The sequence below is a fragment of the Entelurus aequoreus genome, linkage group LG12 (assembly GCF_033978785.1).
Source record: "Entelurus aequoreus isolate RoL-2023_Sb linkage group LG12, RoL_Eaeq_v1.1, whole genome shotgun sequence".
Lineage (NCBI taxonomy): Eukaryota > Metazoa > Chordata > Actinopteri > Syngnathiformes > Syngnathidae > Entelurus > Entelurus aequoreus.
Window position 1 is genome coordinate 5,308,616 of NC_084742.1, and position 26,299 is coordinate 5,334,914.

Genomic DNA, 26,299 nt, shown 5'->3' on the forward strand with positions numbered 1-26,299 from the left:
GAAACCGGTTTTCCCGGTTGTTTGATAAGAAAATAACCGAGTCCTCGGACTCGAATCCCTTTTTGAGAACCGGTACCCGTTATCGAGACCGCTATAGTAAAGGAAAAGAGTTGATTCTTTATTCGAATCCCGTCCCGACCAGAAATGCTCCGTGGGACATCACAAGAATTGACGTCACGTAGCTCAGTCATTAGGCGCAGATAGCGAAAGCAGGAAAACAATGGACGGGAAAAAGCGCTCCAAGGAGTAATAAAGTTCAAAACAAAAAGGTATAATCCAATGAATAACTTTACTGAGAGATTTGAGCAGGGTAAAACACATGACAAACACTTTTACGACCAACCGGAAACATAGCAACCAGGCTAGCAACGCACCTCCTTTACGGCAGCTGTCGCAACGTTCTTAAAACAACCGCAGCACATACATATATATACAACACATCTCCCTTTTTTAACTTTTGTTTTTCTTTCCTTGTAAACAAAACAAAATCACACTGTATATGTGTTGTCTGTCTAATTATAAATAATGCAGACGAGGCGTGTTGGCTGAGTTCTTAAAGTTTACTTTCACAGCGTGGCAACATGCAACACTTTTCGGGGCTACCGCGCATGCTCGTAACTCCCGTTGCATGCTGGGTAGTGTAGTTGTTATATTCTCTAGCTCGTAACATTTTTCCCACTATAAAGAAATAATGTTAACTCAATAAAGTGTATTTCTTTTTTAGCTTTAACTTTTCATTTTTTAGCATTGTAACCACATTTGCAAAGAACTTTTCTCTTCATAGAATTTTCTTTCAATAAAGAAATAAAGTGCAAAAATTTCAAAGCATCATAACAAACAGTTATGTCAAATAGCAGCAGAAGTGCACTTTTTGGAGAGCTGTATTATTTTCAGTTTTGTGCCCAAGGGACTGATTTTATTTAACACTATATTATTATTTATACACCTATAGTGATCACAGAGACAGGTTGTTTTTGTGTTACTGTATATATCTGTTTCTCTGAAAAATCCCACTTAATATACTTTGGGTAACAACAGTCAATATTTATTTATTTTATTTTATTTTTTTAGGCGGGTAACAGTCAATATTTATTTATTTATTAGATTTTATTTTTTTATTATATAATAAAAGTGAGCTTTTGTTAAACCAAATATTGTGTGTTTTTTTCCATATACAACAACCTATCTGGACTCGATAAGAGAATCGATAAGGAATCAGTTCGATAAGAGGATTCGATAATAGGCTCGAACTCGATAATTCCTTATCAAACATCATCCCTAACCATCACACCACATATTATTTAAGTTACCATTAAAAATCTTGTCAATGGACAATACTGTACAAATGAATATGTTTTAGAGTAATCAGCGTACGGCTTGTGTTGCAGCATAGATTCACTATTCAAAGAAAATGGCTCAATGTCTAAATAGCTGGCAACACAAGAAAGTAGCAAGCTTATTAGTAATTGGTAGTGTTAGCATCATGGTCTGAGGCTGTATGAGTGCTGCGGGTCATTGAGGGGAAATATATCTATGCTGCTGTTAAAGCTGTACAGTGACTACTCTAAAGTACAGCTGTGCCCCACCTTGCGAGTTTTTCGGGATAGGAGCTGTCTCTCGGCTAATTGTTATACTTTTAGTTGCAAGCAGAAATTCGGGTTACGACCCTCCCCACCGCGAGTTTGCACAGCAAATGTCACTGTGCACCCTGTAAGAGCTGACCAAAACATCCGGTACCTTACTCAATGGCATTAGCTTCTGGCTAGAGATCGATATAACTCTGTTTTTCCAACCATTGGAAGGAACACAGGCAGTGTGAGGAACAGTGCTGAGCAGAGGTCGATGATATCCATTGAATTAAATAAATCAATCATTTAAAACCTGGCAGACGCGGTTGAAGTGTACAGCACTGCTCATCTGCACCATACTAAAGAAGTATGAGTCGATAATGCCAGCGAAGGACTTTAAAATAATATCTGAACGGCAGACATTTATCCATGAAAATAAAGAGAAGCTGCTGATGGTGTGTTTGACGGAGGAGCAGCTAAAAAAAAATAGCAGAGAAGTCTAATCTTTAAGGGCCAGGGTATCAAACTTGTTTTTATTGAGGGCCACATCGCAGTTATGGCTGCCCTCAGAAGGCCGTTTCTAACAGTGAATATATACTAATATACATGCATAATCCCCACATGATATCATTAGATAATTTATATTACATTTTCCAATGCATTGGATTTTTTTTTTTAATGTACAAATTGATGGATAATTTGCTTTGAAATCATGTGTCAAGCAGATATATATTTATTTCGACCAAAAAATTGTCATACAGTATATATTTGTTACATGATCAGATTATATTACATTTTCAAATCTATGCAATTTCACGAAGTAATTTTTTTTTCTCCCTGTGAAAATAAAAACTAATTTATCAAACATTTATCAAGACAGATGAAGTACTTCATTGATGCACATTATTTCCTGGCTTTCGCAGGCCATATAAAATTATGTGGCGTTTGGCACTTGTGATCTAAGGTATGTACATTGTTATTACATTACTTCATACTATTACTTCATGAAACTACTGTACTGTAGTTATGTGTAGTATATTCTATTAGTTTGTTGAGGTTTGAGCTGTGTCACAAAACCAATTAAAGTCATATCCCGAGATACTATTGTGTATACATTTCTACAGTACTGTTCCTTGATGAAATGTACTGTTATTAAATAGTTGTGTACTCAATTTAGTGAGAGACTGTAGGTTTGCATATTCGTGGCTGCTTACCTTATAGTACTTGGCACAGTTGCGAAAAATGAGCCTCATGTCTGCCACAAAACCTTCGGGAGCGGAGTAAGAGTCCACCTCAAATGTCCTAAGCTTCTTCTTAATCATTGATAAATCCATCGGGGTTTTGATTAGTTCTTTGTACTTTTTGGACTCCTACAGAAGTGAGAAAAAACAGCAACAAAAGTGGTCAATACAACTTCCTAAAAGTGTCATTTTATCTTATGTTTAGTCCTAAAAACAAAAACTTTTACATAAATATCATTTTCAGGCTTTTTTTTTCAATCATTATAGGGATGTTCCAAGCAGGGAATTAAGCTGCCGATTCCAATACTAATTATCCATGAGTAAGAGTGGCCGATACCAATACCGATCACATGAACTGTAAATGTTTCAATGTATTAATTAGGAGTGCTATTGACAGTTGACATAATATTCAAACTAGTTCATTATTCTCTTTTATTACATACAATGATTCGATCAAAACAAAGTCAATAGTACAAAATAACTAAACAAAACCAAAAACACTATCTATTCATTTAAATCCCTTTAATGGTGTCCAGAGAATTATTCTCAAAATGTGTAGACATTAACAAATACTGAAAATATATATATTTTGAGAAAATAAAAAGATAGACCTAATCACTCTAGTATCGATCATAGTGATATTGGTGTCGACACTACTAAAAAAATAGCTGTTATATTATCCTCTCTCTAGACTCCTATTAATCTACTTGTTAATTTCCTGATAATATCTGCTGCAATGCGCTTCCATCATCACTTTATAAACTTTACTACTTATTTATTCTGTTGTTTCTAGCCAGCTTAGCGGTTATCTTAGCTATTAGCATGCAAGCTCCTGCTTGCGCTCGACTTGATAATAATACCTAAGATATTAAGAAATTAAGTTTATTTGCCGTAACAGAGAGGATTATTATTAATTTAGGGGAGCCAGTCCACACTCTGTATGGACAAGATTAGCCAGAGGGGATTTGTGATTGACAATGAAAGGCATAAATTGCCAATGGCGATCACATAGTTTTTCAAGAAAATTGTCAGATACTGATCGTTGGCCAATTGGCACATCACTAATTTTCAGGCTATTTTTCAAACATTTAAGTATTTTTTAACAACATTTAACACGTTAACTGCTACTGCCGCAGAAGGCAGCGTCCTACCGATGCGTGCTGGAAGTCTGTGCTGATGTCATTGCAGTACAGAAGTAAAAGCAACCGCTCACATTTCTGAAAAAGAGTGAGAGTAAGATAACATTAGGGGGAAGATTTACAAAAAGACATACCACTGGTATGAAAAAATAACTGTATACCCTTTGGTCGACAGGTGGCATTCTTTCTGACAAGTGTGTGTCTTTCTTATCACAGTCGTACACCATCTCAGGGCTGACGAGGTCTCGGCAGAAAGAACAAAACCATTCTCCGCTGAGGACAAACCAGGATTTTAGCATGTATGTGACTTAACGGCTGTTAATAGTCCGTTGATACCTTGGAGACGCATTCAGCGCGGGGATATGGCAGGCCAGATGGAAAACTTTGGGACACTTGTCGCAGCAAAGCAGCTCTCCTCCATTCTGGCACACGGCACACCAGTCCTCGTTGGGGTCGTCCTCCGGCTGAGAGACTTTCTCCGACTCGGGCCGCGCTGCAATTTGAGGTTCTATTGCCGGGTTGGAGACCGATGTCGAAGCTTGGACAGGGGCACAAGGTTTAGGCCCTTGTGGGTGTGGCCGGGCCCCTGTGCTGCTGTCAGGAAGGCTGGACTGCACCTGATAGACAAAGAGCATTACAGAAGAAGCACTAAGTAATCCATCACACCTCAAGTGCAATAGACCCGGTCTTACAAAACGAACTTCATCCTCATCCTCTGGTTCGTCCTTGATGACGATAATGGGCCCGGGGGATAACCTTCTGCGTCGCTTGGCTGAGGGAGCCGCCGGCGTCTCAGTATTCAGCTTCCAAGACGTCGTCCTTGAAACATTTTTAGAAAATGACATCATAAAACTTACAACTAGGGCTGCACGATGTTGTAAAATGCTGTACACACATGTACACCAGGTCATCTTCTTTAGTGGTGTGCGGACCGATACTGAAATATCAATACCACCGATACCAGATCTTTATGCTTTAATATCAATTCTCAAATTAAAATATCAATACTTTTGATACTTTAGTTCAGGGGTGTCTAAACTTTTTCCACTAAAGGCTGTATACTAAAAATTCAAAGTATGCAAGGGTCATATTGATATTTTTATTTAAAAACATTTTTAAAACATATATTGTGTCAGCTTGGTATTATTAGTGACTAAGTATATTATTATTATTTATTAGTTAGAACATCTCAGCTTTTTCTTGTTACATACCGATTTTTTCGCTCTTTCTTCTTACATTTTTACAGTGTTTTTTTCCCCATGTAAGAACAGAATAACAATATTATTGTGTATCTGCAAAACCTAGTGCATGGGTGTCAAACTCGTTTTAGCTCAGGGGCCGCATGGAGGAAAATCTATTCCCACGCAGGCCGGACTGGTAAAATCATGGCATAATAATTTAAAAATAAAGAAAACTTCAAAATTGTTTTCTTTGTCTTACTTTGCCCAAAAATAGAACAAGCACATTCTGAAAATGTACATATTACAAATTATCCTCTTGGCAAAACACTTCAAGTTAGTTGAAAATTCTGAGGGGAAAAAAAATGGTCTATGACTTACAACGGTTTTGCAACTTAATGGTAAACTTGCAAATGACAATATGATGATAATAAAACTAGATATAACTGGACAGCCATTACCTTAATCCGCAAATGTTTAAATGTTGCAGTAAAAAATATTTAATTATCAAAAACAATCAATATTTATTAACACACACAAAAGTACCGGGAATTGGTACCGTTAAGTACCGATATCGATTGCCAGGTATCGGGATTTGGTACCGTATTGGTTCAAATGTGAACAGTACCCATCCCTGATTGAGATCGCAATTTTTCCCCGCCAACTTTTTGTGCAGTCCTACTTACAAGCATCCAAATAAAAACACGTTTTTATAAAAAATATGACCTAATATTTCAAGAAAAAAAAAACTACATATTCGGATCCTGTAATTACTACTATTACAGACTCTGTCATTTATTTTGTTGACTGTAGGCCTTATACTTATTCATACACAGCACCTAAAAACAAAAAAACTTTTATTCTAGGCCAGAAAATATGACAGACTCAAGAATTCCTGATCCTTTCTTACCCTGTGGTTCTCTCTGAAGATGACGGTTTAACCATCGGTGAGCTCTGCTTTCCTTGAACTTGACAAAAGACAAGAAAACGTGTTAATCGAAAGTTGATGGCACAACGTACCAGTAATTTCACCAGTTTATGCTAATATTTTATCTGAATCATTAACGATGGTCCTTAGTCTACCTAATTTGTCGGCAGTTTTAGAGGTTTGGCTTGAAGCCAAACCGGGTCTCGCGAGGACGATGCTACTGGAAGGGACAGGACAGCCGGCTTCACTCCGCTTCAGGTAGGACAGCTCTGCCAGGTTGCGCTGAAAACAAGGAAAACATCCAACAAAAGAAACACATATGGCAAATAGATAGATGTATGTGCTGACATGGACCAGGGTTATTAAACCAACCTGGTTTGGTGGCACCTGGGTGGCCCCTCCAGCAGACACAGGATGCGGGTAGCGGAAGTTGCCCTGTGATACCTCCATTGGCTTGGAAGAGAAGCTGGATGAATTGATCAAGTCTCGCAGGGCCTAGGACAAAAGTTACAAGGAACAAGTTTAAGAGACAGGCCTTTCCACACCAAAAATAATAATCCTGTTGAGCTAGTTTTAACATAAATAGAATTAAATGACGACATGATTTCTACCAGACTTGCCCTCCCAGCCTCTTACCTGGGGAGGTGGGAATCCGGCACTGTGCAGCATGGAGGAATTGGGGCTCCTGGTGTTGACTTGCGAGCCTCCATATCTGCGTCCCAGCTGCGCCAAGTTGGTAATGGTTTGCGAGGGGGAGGACCCTCCGTGGATGGGTCTGGTCGGGGGCGGGTGGCCGTGGGGTACAGGGAGCCTGGCGTTATGGTACCATGACCAGTGGTTGGGAGCGGCCTGCCTGTGGGGCTGCTGGGAAAGTTTGTCAACCTGAGACAGAGGAATTACCAAAGCAGAGAGCACAGAAATTTGATGCCTTCCGATTGTTTATAAACTGCACCGCTAGGTGCATCAAAGCGGAACCTCCTACCTGCATCTGGAGCTGGGCCAGCGTGCTTTGTCGCTGCTGAGCTGATAACGCCAGTCCCCCGGCCGGCGCCTCTCCTCGGGGACCGACCTGTTGGTTGGGAATGGGCGGTGGCGGCGGCGGTACTGCACTCCTGTCAACTAGGAGAGAACCTGGGAAACGACCATAAGAAATACGCAATATTTGCTCATTTCACATGTACTGTACTTGCATTCCCTAACAGTAACAGTAGCTCCTAACTCAACTGCAGAGAGTAACAGGCATCTATCAGGGAGGAGACCATTATTTTGCAACAATATTAAATGAGATTCCATGTTTTTTGCCCACTGAGTAACAATGCCTGAACAAAGAGAGTATAGTCTACCAAGTCAAACACCCTTTTGTGTTAAACATAATTAGCAAATAAATCTGATTCTGATTATATAATACAACAGAAGATGAAGCCATTATTTGTGGAAATATTTTATAATAACATTAAATAATGTGTATCATTATTATTTTTACAAGAAAATCATTTATATGCATTGATTGCTGTGAATTAATAATTACCTATTTGTAGTAAATAGGGATACTTAATGAAAATATAATTTAATTAGGTCGTTAATTGTAAAATGATTGCAACAACACAAATTTTTGCAACAAACTGATATTGATATCAGCAAAAAGAGTTTACATCAGCTCGGATATAAAACTTTTGATGTAGGCGCTCTGATACAAACAGTCCTGCAGCGTGTTGCTTCTGCAAAGCTGGACAGCCACTGGGACAACTAACGTCCTCCAATGAACACACAAGGTTGGTCTTTTCTTGTATTTTAGTCAAGGCATTTACAAAAGGTAAACGTGGTAGGCTATAGGCTACTAGCAGCTACACAACAGCTATGCACACAATAGCCACAAGCTAGACATGCGGAATGAGTGTCCTTAATTGAACAATAGTGCAGTCTAAAACACAAAAGCAATACAAACATGTATAAAATAATTATAGATGCACCTTACCAACAAATACAAAGTCTCCGAGGCGTATTATAAAATATCCAGTAACAAACATGTCCGCATCATTCATTGCTGCGTCATGAGTTTACCTTAATGAATTATTGTGGTCACAAGGTGTCGCAACACAAGTGCATTGCAGACTGTTAATAATAAATAGGTTAGTGTTTTTCAGGCCTTCCATTGTTCCGAGTAATTTCACTTAATCAAACCTTTTTCAACCTTCCACATTACAAAATAATAGAAATATGTATGATTCCTGCCAATATTGTATCAGATAATATCACTATCAGCCAATACTCAAAGCCCCTGTATATTTTGTATTTTTTTTTACAAATGAATGATACCTTACATGTTACAATAGAAGATGTTGTCATTATTTGTACATTATATTATTAAACATTGTAGCATAATAATATTTTTTGTATTGTACTTTAAGTATAATTTATTACAAAAGACTAAGTTTTATCTGTACAATAATTTTGTGATAAAAATGATCCGTCTAAGGCAGTGGTCCCCAACCACCGGGCCACGGCCCGGTACCAGTCCGTGGACCGATCGGTACCGGGCCGCAGCCGCACAAGAAATTAAAAAAAATTATATATATATATATATATATATTAAAAAATAAATAAATAATTAAATCAACATAAAAAACACAATATATACATTATATATCAATATAAATCAATACAGTCTGCAGGGATACAGTCCGTAAGCACACATGATTGTATTTCTTTATGACAAAAAAAACCCAAAAAACTATTTACTACCCCCCCCCCCCCCCCCGGTCCGTGGGACAAATTTTCAAGCATTGACCGGTCCTCAAGTACAAAAAGGTTGGGGACCACTGGTCTAAGGCACACCTAATATAAAAAAAACTTTGATTAATCGCAACTAATTACCAGTTAACTGAACTAAATGTGATGAATTGCAATTAAATGCTTTAATAGTTTAAGAGCAGTTTATTTCGAACATGCATTCAATTACAATGTAATCCATCACATATTTCCAGTTTTCCCATTACAGCATGTCCGAAAATATTTTTCCACTATTTATTACAATATAAGATGTGCTTTAATAAATACACGATATACTTTGGTCATGGTTACAATGTTTCGCTTTTGTGTCTATTTGAGGTATAGCAATTAATTTAATACATGATTGTGGAGACTGATGCAGACTTATTTGAAAAAAAAAAAAAAAGCTTTTTCAGCCATTTTATGTGAGAACGCTCCTTACCAAGATCGACATTTGTGGCCCAGAAACCAGAGCGACACTGGAAGCGTACAGAACTCTGAGGGATGATGGCGGGATTGCACCTTGCCCCCATCAGGTAGTTGATCTGGAATAGAATCTGAATAGAAGAAGATCTAGTATGAATATAGTTATGTTTGAATGGTTGGCTGGTAAAAAGTCACAAACCAGTCTCTTGCAGTAGAGAAGGGCGGTGCCACTTTGGCTGGCTGTGGCCCACTTGGTAAAACTGATGACGTGGTCAAGGTGCCTGCGCAGAGAGTCGACGTCCTTCTGCTGCTTTTTTAGACCCAGCTCGTGATCTGTAGTAAGAGACTGAACAATATGGCAGGAAATTAAAAAAATGTGTACACCAAACTACAGTGTTGAATGATTACCATTAAAAAAAAAACAACCTCAAGCTGGTTAGCCAGAACCTTCCCCTTCCTGTTGATCTCCATAATAAGGTTGCAGATGGACTTCTTTATTTCATTCGTGACTGACTTTCGGTTTTCTTCAACTTGCTGGAGTCTTAGTGAAAAAAAAAAAATCTTTATAAAACATGCAGTTAAAGGGGACCTGCAAGAACACATACATATATATATTTTTTATGCACTCTTGTAAACAAACACTAGCAAAAGTCAGCTAACAATGAAGCAGAGTCGCTCTATTCCTAAAGCGCTCTAGAAAACATCCAAAAACCTCCATCAAGGTTATATATACATGCTGTTTGTATAAATGTAATATAGTATCAGGAAAATTCATAATAACATGTGATATTTACGTATTTTGCTCAGTTTAAACTTACGGCGGCTCAATAATTTCACAGACCCGTCACAACATTTGCTTTTCCTTTCAACAACAACAACACTACTGTTATAATCACAAAGACTACTTTGGTACAAATTTGGTCCAGAAGCTAATTTTGTTTAGCCTGAATATAATTAGGATGAGCAAAAATGTTGGAAGCTGTGTGCAAAACAGATCCAGCTTTAGTAAAACACTAAACATCATGCAGCAGTATTGCTAAGTGCTAAACAAGATATACAAACTAGGAACATAATAAAACAAACACATACTGTACAATGTCTGCTATCACTGGAAGATATGTCCATATCTTCCCGTTTGGATGAAAAATGAATCATAATCCTCACAAAGGATTTTTTTTAAAAGGTGACGCAAACCAGCGTCTTTTAGTGTCTTTCTCGACTTTTCCAGGTCTAAATTGGATGTCAAAGTGGACCACCTTCTTGGTTTATGTCCACATCCTTCGACTATCCAGGTGAGAGACATGATTTATAATGTGGAATTAACTTTCACTGGTTAAAAGGCGATGCAGCCGCAGCTCAATATATTTTAATATAGCAGCAAAAGCTAGTAAGCTATCTGTGATCAAAGCACCGCTAAAAATAGTTGGTCTGCGTTAACGCTTATAATAACAATATTGCTAATACTTGGTTAATATTCAGGTCACGACAGGTAAATAAAGTATTGTTGGTGGTTTTTGGATGTTTTTTAGGGGGCTTTAAGAGTGGAATAGTTTACTCCCATTAGCTGAATTGTTAGCACTACTGGTCGTATTTTACGACTTAGAATGCATAAAAAAAGAAAAAGCATGTGTTCTTGTCTTATACAGGGATAGGGATTGATGGGCACAATTTCCAAAACAGTGTATTTCCCCTTTAAATGACATCAGAAACGAGAAGGAAAGACACTTCACCCATTGTTGATGCTGTTGGAGAATTCCTCGATGGCCTTCCTTTTTTCTTGCAGCTGCTGTGTCATGTTCTCGAGATACTGCCTGTGGTTCCTGTACGCATCCTCCAGAAACTGATAGCTGGGCATGATCAATGTTCAGAATCAGAATCAGAATAGTTTTATTGCCATTGTTTGAGAATGGGTTCACAAACTAGGAGTTTTTCTTGGTGCAAACGTGCGACATAAAACACATATAACACATATTTGGTAATAAAAAGAGCTGTGACTGAGCTATCAGATAGACTTAGAAGGAATTCAAGGAATTCAAGGAGCTGCACAATGAATGACAATAAACAAATACTGAACTAAGATACAGTAAAACATGGGCCACTAGAGTATTTTATATGGGTTCAACAATAAGATTCATGGTTTTAATGAGAAGTGCATACTTGTGATCCTTGTGTTTGAGCAGCTGACAGTCTCTGCAGGTGAGTCGATCGCACGTCTCGCAAAAAAGCTTCAACGGCTCCTGCTTGTGGATGTCACAAAACACGGGCTTCTGTGTGGAAACGGCTACTGCTTCTGCAGATATGGATGGACGAGTGTCAATACAGCATTGCAACATCTCAAACAGCTTTTCTCTTCTTCTTTTTTTTTTTTTTTTTTAAACCTACCCGGGGACATTTCCTCTTTTTGACGTATGGTGTGATCCCTGGTGAACTTTACCCTCTGGTGCGCCTCGATACATGTCACGCACAGGAACTCCACGCACTCCAAACAGTAGCCTGTTGCCTCCGTGTTGTCGTCACAACTCATACACACCTGACAAAGCACATGAAAAGGAAGAGTAGATTACAGTGTTTACCAAAGGACTGTGGTAGTGAGTTGGAGGAGTGACGAAAGAGTTTCATTTGCATAATTGGCCATGACGTATGCATTGGATGTGATTACAATGTTCGCTGAAGGAGAACAATAATGTTGTGGGAGGGACAAAAATAAGTGAAAAATATGAAATGCAAGACAAATATGTTTTTGTCAGAGTCTCCAAAAATAAAACAATAAAAAATTGCCAGATTTTGTTTTAAAGAGTCTCAAGATGGAGTCTGAATATACGCTTAATAGAGCAATAAAGTCACTAAGCTGGGGGGGTGCACAAAAAAATCGATTCACATTTGAATTGCGATTCTTATTTATTCCGATTCTAAATGGATTGATCATTTAATTAGACATTTTAGGCCATCTCGATGCAACTGGATGGAGCTTTTATAACCTGTAACTTGTTTCGTAAAAGTTTCAATACAATTATCATACCAAATAATTGCGAGAATCGGTTTGAATTGATAATCAGGTTTATCGAGAATCGAATCGTCACCCCAGGAATCGGATCGAATCGTTTCCAAAATATCTACACCCTAATTAAGGTGGAAACACTGATCCCTCCTAAGCTGTGTCTTCTCATTCTCTGGCAAACCAGGGGCCTCATGTATTAAGCTTGCGAATGCCCTTTTTCACGGCAAAGATGAGACGATCAAGAGTGACCTTGACGTGGAAATGTGGCGTTCATTGGAAAGTAGTAAAGAAATGTGCTTGGATTAGTGTGTGTGCAAACTTTAATATAGGAGTGTCCAAATGTTTTGACTGGGGGGCCGCATTGCGCTAAAAAAAAAAGGTTTAGCCATATGTATGTGTGTGTGTTTACATATTATGATACTAGAATGGATACATAATCATTCATGTTTTTAAATATTAAGAGTATGTGAAAGTTCAACTCCTACCTTGTTTACTTCTGTGACAACCTCTTTAAAGCTTTGTAATTAATCAGAAATATCAAGCAGCTAAAAGTCAAACTTGGATAAGTGTGGAGAGTTTTGCATTTTTCCCCATCATGTCGTGCAATGGATAATGGATTAAATGGGTATAATTTTGAATTTTTTTGGTGATGGGACTTTTTTTTATTTTATATTATTCACAAAGTTCCGTGAGCATGTTGTGTTGTGCGTGACCATCTGTGTTGACTTTTTGTGCTGGTTGATTATTTCTGCACCATGACTAGGTAAGGTTGTTTCGATTGGGTCATAAAGGTAAAACACCCCCGCTTTAATACATCTGAATTTTTTCTTGTATACGCTGTTTTCTGGATTTGAACGTAAGCCCCTTTTTTCAGGAGGAAATCCACGCAACTCTTAATACATGAGGCCCCTGGTGTGTATGAGGTGTGCCAAGAATCGTAGTCACAATGCATACAGTCACCTGCTGCACAGAGTTGTAGTGGGAAGCTACATCACTATAATGTGTTTAATGTGTTCCAAGGGCGGACAGGTAGCGCCAAGTCGAGTTATAAATGAATGTATACAAAACAGGCTCGTTGGCCTACCTGGCTATTTTTCTCCATGGTGCTGCTTGGCACCTCAGCAGAGTCCTTGACAAAGAAATTATCCAGCACGTCCATTTCCCAGGATTCCTGTCTGCATACTGGACAACGGATGGTAGCCACTGGAGGGAGAGAGAGAAAGAAAGCACAAGATGACAGCTCATGTCCCAAATAGGCATTAATTGTTGCCATTATAGATAACTGTAGCATACAGACAACATTGAAGGATGTGGGGGGGGGCAACTTAGATATATTTTGTGCATTAGAGATGCTAAAATTAGGTCAATATACATGCACATTAGTTTAATATCTAATAATACAACAAATTCATAATCAATGTATTTATTATTAGTTGAGACAACTAAAACCGAGCTTTGAGCTTAAATTATGAATCATCAATTAGATCAGAATCAGAATTCATCAGAATCAGAAGAGTTTTTATTGCCATAGTTTGAGAACGCGTTCACAAACGAGGAATTTTACTTGGCGCAATTGTGCAACATAACATCACTCTTGAATTTCGATTAATCATGATTAATCACAGGGTATTTCCCACATGCACAATTTAAATAGATTTTGTAAAATCGGCCATCTGCAGGCAGCCATTACTGCAATGTGGCCCTCAATGAAAACAAGTCTGACATTCCTTATCTAGAACTACAAATGGTTCAGGACTAACAGAGTTCGGATTGTAATCATCCAAAAATGATTAGCAGCATAGTGGACAGCTATCAACGTTGTGGCTCGGAGAACGAACGGGGCTGACATCAAGTAAGCTCGCTAGATGGTTAGCTAACTACCGAGTTTATTTCAGAGCTACTGATCGTCCCCCCATCCTGCAACTCAGTGCCAATGGAGTAATTGCGGCTGAGGGGAGCAGTGAACAAATTTTGTTTAGATTGTACTTTTACGAATTTTTTAATACAAAAAAACTCGGAAGTGATATTTTGATGCAAAATTAATGTTTACAAACGCGGAAATCCACGTTTTTGCTGTAATTTCACATTCCTGCATAATTGGAGGTATCCGCTTACATCCACTGGCAAGAACGTCACTATTGGGGCAAATTCCAAACGGCTTGTTTGGAGGAAGTATGAAGGAAGGCAATAGTGTTTTATAAACATCCCCACCATGGTTTGATTTCAAATTTTCGGGATTTATGCAGGCACCAATAGGTAAGAAAAAATGGTTTAGCATAATTGGGCCTCTTTAACAGTTTGTCAGTGTATTTTAATATGCGAAGTTCCCCTGTGTGTGTCCTTCCCATTTAGTAATAGTGCTTTTATGTGTGTATGTACGCTTTTTGATGTGTCTTTGATGTTATGTGTTTGATCAGTATATCGATTGGTGTTGTGTCATCACACTCCTGCCAATTCCTCTTCTGTGCAGAGCTCTTTAATAATTATTAACCCACTGTTGATGCTTCTTTCCAAGCAATGTACTTTTTCCAATTCTAACTTTACTGTGATTGGTTAGCAAACCCCACCTTCTACCCAAAACTCAGCTGGGATAGGCTCCAGCTCTTTTGTGACCCTATAATGGAAAGTGGTATTGACAATGGATGGATGGATACTGTATACTCATATAATACACACCAAGAAATCCAATCATAATGGAGTCACTCACTTTGCTTATTGGTGTTGTCCCCCTGCAGGCCGAGGGAGTGGTCCCGCCTGGTGTCGCCAGCCCTGCACGGTGCAGGAAGGCACCTCTTGCAAAAGGAGTGAAGACATGGAAGGAGTTTGGGCTCTCTGTTGTGAAAGCTCAACTTGCAGACAGGACAGGTGTCCATGAGTCCGAATGCACCTTGTTGTTTCGGTCGCTCTTCCCCGAGTGGTAAACTTTCGGCCTCGTTTTCCACGATGATGACAATGTCGTCATTGCCAACAGATTCGCCCCCCCGGTTCATTTTAATGAATTCTATTGATCACTCGGCAAGTCGACGTCGCTTTGCGTATGGACACAAAGGCTATCCTAAATTGTCGAATGCCATACCTGAATACATCACTCATAAATATGTAAAGTGTGTTTTATTTTGTTACTAATCAGTATTACGAGCTACACAATGACATCGTTTTAAAAATACTAAACCGATTCGGGACACGGAAGCTAGCTAGCATCATTAGCAACCTAGCTTATTCAAACAACTTGTTATCACGTCATCCAAGACAGTAGACTTACACGCCATTGATGAAAACGCCTTTAAATTATCAGCGCAAAGTTGATGAATATTTAAATCCGCCCTACATACGTTATACTTGTCCATAAATGTATTATAGCAGAGCGGCCATCAGTTCTTCGCCACCAAAACAGCAGACGCACATTACCCAGAATACACCGCGTGACATTTAAAGTCACAGCGTCCTCTTTTGGGAAACAAACGTAACACAATTATACACTTGTACTCAAGATGACCCATATAGTAAAAATAGGTGAAGCTGTTGTCACTGTTGTTTCATTGCTCATGTTGACCTTTGTACCTGGGAGGAGTTTTGACAGTGGCGAAAGGGCAAAGAACTATTTTGTTCACATTTGAATAACTCCTATTTGTCAAACGTGGGGCCCTCAGGTCATGAGTGAGAGAGCTGGGAATTTATAGACCTGCCAATTCGCCATTTGACAAACATGAACTTCTCAGCTGACAGTCACTGTGTCCCTCTCAGGGACGGGAATATCATGCCTTTGATTGGACTGGGTACATATGGAGATCCCCGCACGGTAAGAAATACTGCACTTAGGGGTAAATCTTATTAATTACCTATTTTTCATGCAATTTTTTATTAATAACTGATTTTTCTTTTACAGACCCCTAAAGAGACTGCATATAAGTCTGTGAAACTGGCTATAGAAACAGGATACAGACACATTGACGGAGCTTTGGTTTACTTTAATGAACATGAGGTGGGACAAGCTATAAGGGACAAAATAGCTGATGGAACCGTGAAAAGACAAGATATATTCTACTGTGGAAAGGTTTTCAAGATCATATTGTTTATTACCTGTTATGTAAGGACTAATATTGTTTGTTTACACTTCATTATGCAGCTGTGGAACACGTTCCATCCGCCACAACTGGTCCGGCCCGCTTTGGAGAGGACCTTGAAAACTTTGCAGCTGGATTTTGTTGATTTATACATTGTTGAGATGCCCACGGCGTTTAAGGTATCTGTTATAACACAAAATGAAACATTGCAGAATAAAAATGTGTGTTCCCATTTGGTTTTCTGAAGCCAGGAGACACCTTCTACCCAAGAGATGAGGATGGGAAGTACATTTATCATGAGACGGATCTGTGTGCAACTTGGGAGGTGAATATTATTAGTACGGCTCTCAACGCTAGGCAAGGCAAGGCAACTTTATTTGTATAGCACGTTTCATACACAAGGCAGACTCAAAGTGCTTCACAGACAACAAAGTGAAATGAAAGAAAATAAAAGCAAAATTAAAATGCAGATTAAAAAAAACCAGTGCGGACATTAAAAGTTAAAAGATTTAAAGATTTAGCTGAAAGCTAAGGTGAACATAAAAGTTTTCAGTCTTGTTTTAAAAGTAGTCAGAGTTGGGGAAAGTCTGACATCTTCAGGAAGTTTATTCCAGCTATTTGTTGCATAGTGACTGAATGATGCTCTCCCTTGATTTGAGTTTACTCTGGGAACCGCTAACAGATTGGTCTCAGAAGATCTTAGTGATCTAGAGGGCTTATATAGTGGGAGCATATCGGTGATATACTTGGGCCCTAGACCATGTAGTGATTTATATGTGAGCAGGAGGATTTTGAAATCAATTCTCTGATGTACAGGGAGCCAATGTAAGGATTTAAGAATTGGTGTAATGTGCTCACATTTTTTGGTCTTTGTTAGAACTCTAGCAGCAGCGTTCTGAACAAGCTGTAGCTGCCTGACAGTTTTTTTTGGGAAGACCTGCAAGGAGACCATTACAATAGTCTAGCCTACTGGTAATAAAAGGCATGTACAAGTTTTTCTAAGTCTTAAGCTGACATGAGCCCTCTAAGTCTTGTTACATTTTTGAGGTGATTTAGTTACTGATTTGATGTGACTCTAGATAAAATTCTTTTAAAAAAGGTCAATGCACAAAGAGGCACGTCATACTCGGAATTCTGGCCTGTTTGCTCGGAGTCATGTGGACCTTATTTTGGCATTTTGTTTGCTTAAAGGGTAACTGCACGTTCTTGGAATGTTGCCTATCATTCACAATCTTTATGTAAGACAAGAAAATATATGTTTCTTCTTTTATGCATTCTACTTTGTAATATAGTATGAAGTATAATGGGATTACACTGTTCCGCTCATATAGTTCCCCCCCAAAAAATTCAAAAAATCCCCAACAATAACCCATTTACATGTCAGAACTTGAATATTAACCAAGTATTAGCGATACCGTTGTTATAACGCAGATAAACTACTTTTAGTGGTGCCGTGATCACAAAGTGCTAACTTGCTTATACTGCTATATTGACATACTGAGCCGCTGAATCGCCTCTAAATTGCTAAGAGTTCATTCTAGATTGTAAATAATGCCTCTTATCTGGATAGTAGAAGGCTGTGGTCATAAACTAAGAAGCTGGTCAACTTTGACATCCAACTTAGACCCGGCGATGGCGACAGAGACACGACTTTGCAGCACTGTGGTTTTGTTTTTTTACCTTTCTGAGGATTATGATTCATTCTTAATCTAAACGGGAAGATATAAACGTCCCATCAGTCGGCCTCCCAGTGAGAGCAGACATTGTACAGTAAGTGGTTATTATCAGGTTCTTAGTTTGTATTTCTTGTTAAGCACTTAGCAATACTGCTACTTGGGGCTTATTAGATCTGTTTAGCACACCACTTCTGAAACTCGTAGCTCATCCTTCACATATTCAGCCTCAGGTTAGAATGCATAAAAAAGAAATACACATTTGTGCTTCTCTCACGTAAGGATTGTGATTGATAGGCACAATTCCCCCCCCCCAAAAAGTGCAATTGCCCTCTAAATTGTCCGTTTTCCTCTTAAGGCTTTGGAAGCATGCAAAGATGCAGGATTAGCAAAATCTCTCGGAGTGTCCAACTTCAACAAGCGACAGTTGGAGTTGATCCTCAACAAGCCTGGCCTGAAACACAAACCAGTTTCAAATCAGGTGCATATATTGATTTTGCACAATTTTAACGATGCCTGCCGAACAAACTATACATTATAATGATGCAAAATCCCTTCGTCTTTCAGGTTGAATGCCATCCTTATTTCACTCAGCCAAAGTTACTGGAGTACTGCAGGAATAACGACATTGTCCTCGTGGGATACAGCCCATTAGGAACATCGAGGGATGAGTCCTGGTATTGCAGACCAGTCACATTTTTGCAAGTTTATGTGCAATTCAATTGGTATTTAAAATGCACGCAGGGTTAATCTAACCTGCCCGCCACTCTTGGAGGATGAGCTGCTTGTGTCGCTGGCTAAAAAGTACAAGAAGACCCCAGCTCAGGTTGCGCTTAGGTTCAATGTGCAGAGAGGAGTCGTGGTCATCCCGAAGAGCTTCAGCCCTAGTCGTATCAAGGAAAACTTCCAGGTTTGTTTTTTGAAGCGAGATTTGTGAAGCAGGTCAATATCTGATTTGGAGTTTTGCCCGTTGTCTACAGATCTTTGACTTCTGCCTGTCTGAGGAGGACATGAAGGCCATCGAGGGGCTGAACAAGAATATTCGCTTCGTGGAGCTCCTAATGTGAGTAAAAGGCAAAGACCAGGGGTGGCCATACTTTTTCCACACCGAAAAATAAAAGCAAGCGAGGGCCAAGTTGATATTTCTCATTTTCAAAACCAATTGTAACCCTTAGGGCTTTCCTCCATTTTTAAAGGCCCTTGGGATCCAAAAGGGTCTCAGTCAAAGTGTTCAAAATAAGTCCTATATTAATACTTTTTTACTTTCAATGCTTAAATATCCATAGATCAACTTCAGATCTATCCGTTGATATCACGTTTTACTTTGTGTTATGTTTTGTACCATTTTTGTCAATTTTTTTTATAAAAAAACATGCAATAGTTCTCCCAACAAATGTTAAGATCAGAATTGTTAATGTGAAGTAATTGGAACTTTAAATAGGGCAATAATTCTTGAGCACATTGATTTTAGTTCATTATTATTTTTGAGCAATGGCAGTTAAAAATCACACTAAAGGTCCCAGGTGTCACGACCCGACTAGGACTCTGGACACAGATGCAGGATTTCTGAAAACAGTTGTTTATCCTCAGAAGGGGAGGGGTCCAAAACGGGAGAAGTAAAACCGGCTATCAAAACAGATCTAACCTGACTACTAAACTAACAAAAATATTAACAACTCAAAACGGCTATGGAGAGAAAAAGGGGCTAAGAACAAAAACTAACAAATACAACAAAAGGCGCTCCAACGGAGGCGATGCTAAGAAGCTTATCTTACCTGACAAAAGGTTACAAACAAAGAATGTCCTGTGGATCAAAAGTACAAAAAAACGTGGCAATGGCTGTAGACAAGGCTGTGGCAAAGGAACGCTGGAGGTACGCACAAGAAGATACGAAACACTCTGGCACAGGACAGGAGGAGGACGAGACATTTATACACATGAGGGAGGGTGAGTGTGACACAGGTGGGCACAATCAGGCAATCAGGAGAGACATCAGACCAGTGAAACAGGAGGCAGGGCAAGTGATCTGAAAGGAGAGGGAGAGTTAACATTTCAAAATAAAACAGGAAATGACAAGACAACATGAAACCAGACGAAACCCAGACAAGACTTCACCCAGGTGTGACACCAGGGACCCAAAGGGGTCTGGTTATATTAAAAGCTTAAATATCCATGGATCAACTTCAGTTCTATTCCTTGACCTAAACTTTTATTTTTTGTTATGTTTTAAGCCCTTTATGTCAAAACCCTCTTTTTTTTAAGGAATAACACAAAATATGCAATATTTTCCCAACAAATGTTAGAAATGTAATATTTGATATGAATATTGATATTGCTTTTGGTTCATTATTATTTTTTGAGCAATGACGATTTGAAAAAAAATCACGCTAAAGGTCTCAGGGATCTAAAAGGCACCTACTTATAAAAGTGTTAAAAATAATTATAATATTGATATGTATTATTTTTACTTCCAACGCTTAAATCTCTAGATCAACTTCAGGGGCCGTACTTATCAAGCTTCTTAGAATTACTCCTAAGAAGTCTGCTAAGAGTTGACTTAAGAGTAAATAAATTCTTCGCTGAAAGCTGCACTTAAAAGTTAGTTATCAAGCGTCTTACTCACACTTTCAGCGAAGTGTAGGACTGAATCTTGAGTGTCACACTCAGAGCTGAATTACGACATTACTATGTGCCGTAAACGGAATTTTAGGTGAGGTCGTTTCTGTGTCCATAGAAATGACCAATCACGGAAGGGAATCCATTGTCTAAGAATAAAGAAATATCTTGGAAATATTTAAGTGGACAATGGGAGTGTATATTTTGACAATAAACTATCTGAGAAAATGTTACTGTCGTAACATTTTCTTTCCAATTCATTAATTAGGCAACTAATTTGAAACTGGTGTGGGTGGCTCTATATATACTAGCCCACTGCAGACACATGCAGAAATCAACAAGGAATCGAAAAGTATTAAATCTGTGACAAAAATAATATCCGCTCTGTCTAAACGATACCGTTTGATCAGCTGCTCGTCATAAAAAACAAACAAACATTGTTCCGTTCCCTGAACGTTCGCGCATGTCTCTCTCGCCTCAGTGTCCCCTGCTGGCAACTCCTAACCACTTAAGACACCTCTGAGGGTCTCTTAAATATCGTGGAGAGTAGGAGTGATTCTTAGACTTAAGAACGTTGATAAAAAGCTTTTATTCTTAAGTTTGAGAGTAGGACTAAATTTTGCAAATTCTCAGGACTTAAGTGTAAAATGGCACTCTAAGAAGCTTGATAAGTACGGCCCCAGATCTATTCATTAATTATAAGTCTTTTTTTTTTTTTAAGCAATGACAGTATTAAAGTAAAAAACTGCCTGCATGGCAGCTTTGTGTCGTGAGTGTCAATATTGCAACAGTTTCTCATTACATTAAACCTGTTTGCTCTTTTATTCCACTTTTTAATGTTTTTTTTGTAATTTTTTTTTTTTCAATGTGCCCTGGGCCGTTATAAAATTAGCTACGGGCCGCAAATGGCCCACGGGCCACACTTTGGACACCCCTGGCATACACATATGTTTTAATGGAGAAAAATACCCATAATACTAATACTAATAATGTATCCCATCTTTATCCAACAGGTGGTCCAATCACCCTGAGTATCCATTTCATGATGACTACTAAACCACAATTTAAACAAATACGTCTGGTCCACGAGTCAAAACATATTTGAAAAGTGCATAACTGAAAACTGAAACTCTTTTATTCTATAGATTCACAAAGCAGAGTGAATTATTTCTTATTAATTTTAATGCTTGCAGCATTTTTAGGAACTCATCGAATTTGGAAAATTATCAAAAATGTAACCAATTTGTGCCCTTTTAAGGAAATAAACTGCAAAAATGTATCCTCTGCTTTTAATTGTTCTCTTCGTGTAAATTATCGGGAATTCCTGGATTCCAAACTTTGGCGTGACTCTCTAAATCACAGGTGACAAACTCAAGGCCCGGGAGCCAGATCTGGCCCGCCACATCATTTGGTATGGCCCGCGAAAGCTTGGAAATAGTATGCGTCAATAAAGTACTTAATCTTTTCTATCTATCTTCAAATATCTGCACTGCATGCAGTTGAGTTGCATATCTTTTTCGACCTATAAAACATGTTTTTTGCTAAAATAAAAATAGTTAAATATCTGCTTTACTTATCAGAATCAGAATCAGAATCAGAATAGTTTTTATTGCCATTGTTTGAGAACGGGTTCACAAACTAGGAATTTTTCTTGGTGCAATCGTGCAACATAAAACACATATAACACAGATTATGATTTCAAAGCAAGTTATCAATCGAATAACACTGTAAAAATGACAATTGATTTTATGTATATAAAAAAACAATTGGCATCTTATTCAATATTTACTGTAATAAAAACTGTTGGGAGTGTTTTTTCAATTTGCAGTAATGAACTGTAGAAACATTGTAAACGTTATGGTAAAAGTCTGCTCCTAGCACCCTGACATACTGGATTCACAGTGAGAACATGTGGTTGTCAGACTTGAACTTGAACTTTTGACCATATACACTACCGTTCAAAAGTTTGGGGTCACCCAAACAATTTTGTGGAATAGCCTTCATTTCTAAGAACGAGAATAGACTGTCGAGTTTCAGATGAAAGTTCTCTTTTTCTGGCCATTTTGAGCGTTTAATTAACCCCACAAATGTGATGCTCCAGAAACTCAATCTGCTCAAAGGAAGGTCAGTTTTGTAGCTTCTGTAACGAGCTAAAGTGTTTTCAGATGTGTGACCATGATTGCACAAGGGTTTTGTAATCATCAATTAGCCTTCTGAGCCAATGAGCAAACACATTGTACCATTAGAACACTGGAGTGATAGTTGCTGGAAATGGGCCTCTATACACCTATGTAGATAGTGCACCAAAAACCAGACATTTGCAGCTAGAATAGTCAATTACCACATTAGCAATGTATAGAGTGTATTTCTTTAAAGTTAAGACTAGTTTAAAGTTATCTTCATTGAAAAGTACAGTGCTTTTCCTTCAAAAATAAGGACATTTCAATGTGACCCCAAACTTTTGAACGGTAGTGTATGTGTGGCAGAGTATTTATGGTAAAGTCGTCTTGGCTCCGAGAGGTGTGTGTTACTTGGCTATGTGTTTGCCCTATGTGCAGCTTCAGCTATTTGCACTATTCTCGGTAAACATATTTAGATAGAAATCCCTCCAATCAATGTAAACATGTAAACAATAATGAAATGCATAGGCAATTGTGTAAGAATATAATTAGGACCAATTCTTTCACATTCATATATTTAAAAATGATTCACTGATACAAGCGGCCCTATGGGTGCAGCCATTACTACAATGTGGCCCTCAATGAAAAACAGTTTGACGCACCTGTTTGAATTCATTGAGATGCACCTATGTACTCATAATATTGTATCCCTTTTTTATTTTGTTTTTTATAGTGTGACTACATATTTGGTGTGTCACTGCTACCTTATATGCTTGTTTAATGTCCACCCTTGCATATATACCTGTATATGGCCAAAAGTTTAGACACACTTTTTCATTTCAATGCATTTTCTTTATTTTCATGACTATTTACATTAAAGATTGTCACTAAAGGCATCAAAACTATGACACCTGTGAAGTGAAAACCCGTTCAGGTGACTACCTCTTGAAGCTAATCGAGAGAATGCCAAGAATGTGCAAAACCGTAATCAGAGCCAAGTTTGGCTATTTTGAAGAAAGTAGAATATAAAACATGTTTTCAGTGATTTCACCTTTTTTTTTTGTTAAGTACATAACTCCACATGTGTTCATTCATAGTTTTGATGACTTCAGTGACAATCTACAATGTAAATAGTCATGAAAATAAAGAAAACCATTGAATGAGAAGGTGTGTCCAAACGTTTGGCCTCTACTGTATATATATATATATATATATATATATATATATATATATATATATATATGGTTCTTATATATTATATTTAGAATATTTGTGTTTGTACTGTTCACTTTGTGATTGGTTTAAGTTTATTTTCAACATGCATACGATTGCAATATTATCCATTATGTATCACATATTTCACATATTTTCCTTTTTGTCTTTACAACATGTCCAAAAAGGAGTAGGAAGAAGCAGAGATGATCTAATCCTACCGCTCATCCATTTCAAAGCAATTACTAACACAGTTGTTCACGCCCTGTTCTCACTTTGTAACACAACTGTAAATCAATGAGTAATAAGTACAACAGTTTGCTTAAATAAGTTATGATTCACATAATAAGATGAATAACATGATCTCATTTTCAATGAGGTTCAAGGCGTTTATTAGGATTCTTATTCCTTGTACTTTGCAAACACTTTGACTTGGAAACCGTTTCTTCAACCGGATCATATTAGTATATTTGACTTCTTTGCTTAGTTTGAATTGAATTCCACTTAATGATATACTAAAGGTTTTAAGTGTTGTACTTGCATACAAATGTTTTAAATTAAATTTTTCTCTAAGATTTTATTCCTCCTCTTTTGTTGTGAAGAATTGTTGTACATTTTTGGGTATAGGTTATAGTTTGCTTTGTACATAATTTTAGCTGTTTGCAAATGCGCCAAGTCATTGAATTTCCATATTTTAGAATCAATAAAAATGTGGTTTGTGTGTTCTCTATATCTAACATTGTGTATTATTGTGTGAATGCTCCAAAGCATTCACACATATGGTTTTCTACACCAAAATTAATCTATTTAAAGTCATTATTATTCCTCAGCTCCAGATTTTGGCGCGCTCTACCTTCCACATTTTTCACCTGATTCAAACCGTTCCAACTTCAAACTGTTAAGCCTATTCGGGAATCCAAGTTTTAAAAAATTCCAGGATTTTCCAGAATTCCTGCTTTTCCAAAGCCCTATTTCCACCCTTTTTTCTGGCGACTACTCCTTCCACATTTTTCAACACATTTCAACCGTTCCACCGTCAAAACATTCCTCTTAATCAGGACAAAAAAAACTAAGTCGTTTTTTTAACTGGAAACATTCCCGGTTTTCTCGAAATTCCAGGAATTCCGTAATACCATTTCTCAATTCAACATGTTACTACTTCAACATTTCTTTACCGATTTCAAAAATGTAAACCCCAAGCATTTCAACTCATTCAGAACATTCACGTTTTTTTAGCATTTTCCAAAAAAATTCCCGCTTTTCCCGAAATTCCCAATTTTTTCTGAAATTCCCATTGAAATTAAAAAGGGACATTCTTCAAAGTTCCACAATTCCCACATTCAAATCGTTCCAACTTCAAAATATTCAGCCTTTTCAGGAACTGTGTGCTCGATATCAACAATTCTAAAAAAAAAAATCCCGGATTTCCCATAATTCCTTCTTTTTTTTTTGGCATTTTCCCCATTCAAAATAAATTGGCCATTTTTCAACTTCCACAATTCTCACATTCTTCAACCCATTCAAACCATTACACCTTTAACACATTCCACCATTCTGGAAATTCAAACTACCCTTTTTCCCAGTTCAAAAAAATTCCAGATTTTCCCGAAATTCCCTATTTATTACTTCAACATTTCTTGCCCTATTTGAACAATTCCAACACCATTCAATTCAGCTCATTTAGGACATTCATGCTCCTAATCATTTTCAAAGAATCCCGCTTTTCCCCAAATTCCCACAATTTCCAGGAAGTTCCCCATTGAAATGAATGGGACATTTTTTCAAAGTTGCACAATTCCCACATTTGTCAACCTATTCAAACCATTCCAACATTCAAACTATTCTTACATTCATACTACATTCTGTCAGCATTTTACTTCAACTTCAGCATTGGAGCATTCACATGCAATTCCTTTAGGAATTGCCTCTTCTAGTTCTATATGATCTTTTTTTTAACATGGTTAATGAATGAAACAGTGAAGTATTTATTTATTGATTGATTGATTTAAACTTTTATTAATAGATTGCACAGTACAGTACATATTCCGTACAATTGACCAATAAATGGTAACACCCAAATAAGTTTTTCAACTTGTTTAAGTCGGGGTCCACGTTAATCAATTCATGGTACAAATATATATACAAATGGCTGACCTGTACAGCTCCCGCTGTCTCAGGAAAGCACAGAGCATCCTGAAAGACCCATCCCACCCCGGGCACTGCCACCTAGAACTGCTACCCTCTGGCAAACGCTATAGGGTGCTAAAAGCGGGCACAAATAGACTAAAAAACAGTTTTTACCCAAGAGCCATAGTAGCATTAAACAGGCCTGAGTGAGCACAATGTGTCCGTCATGTCTTTTTATTT

At 37.9% G+C, this 26,299-nt stretch overlaps 1 protein-coding gene across 1 annotated transcript; it reads left to right on the forward strand.

Moving 5' to 3' along the window:
- The first annotated feature begins 14,857 nt into the window (after positions 1-14,857).
- LOC133661370 (aldo-keto reductase family 1 member D1-like) lies at positions 14,858-23,907 on the forward strand. Its single transcript, XM_062064528.1, has 10 exons — positions 14,858-15,112; positions 15,992-16,046; positions 16,134-16,301; positions 16,374-16,490; positions 16,559-16,636; positions 18,343-18,465; positions 18,552-18,661; positions 18,729-18,894; positions 18,965-19,047; positions 21,614-23,907. Exons 1-10 carry the CDS (start codon positions 14,886-14,888, stop codon positions 21,654-21,656), a joined length of 1,170 nt encoding a protein of 389 aa, XP_061920512.1. The 5' UTR covers positions 14,858-14,885; the 3' UTR covers positions 21,657-23,907.
- Positions 23,908-26,299: the final 2,392 nt, after the last annotated feature.

What these genes read in the sequence shown, in the direction of transcription:
- LOC133661370 (XM_062064528.1), top strand. Translation starts at nt 14,886, where the DNA reads ATGGATGGATGGATACTGTATACTCATATAATACACACCAAGAAATCC. An exon ending in ATATATTCTACTGTGGAAAG is followed by an intron (nt 16,302 to 16,373) that starts GTTTTCAAGATC and finishes TTCATTATGCAG; the next exon opens with CTGTGGAACACGTTCCATCC. An exon ending in GTATCAAGGAAAACTTCCAG is followed by an intron (nt 18,895 to 18,964) that starts GTTTGTTTTTTG and finishes CGTTGTCTACAG; the next exon opens with ATCTTTGACTTCTGCCTGTC.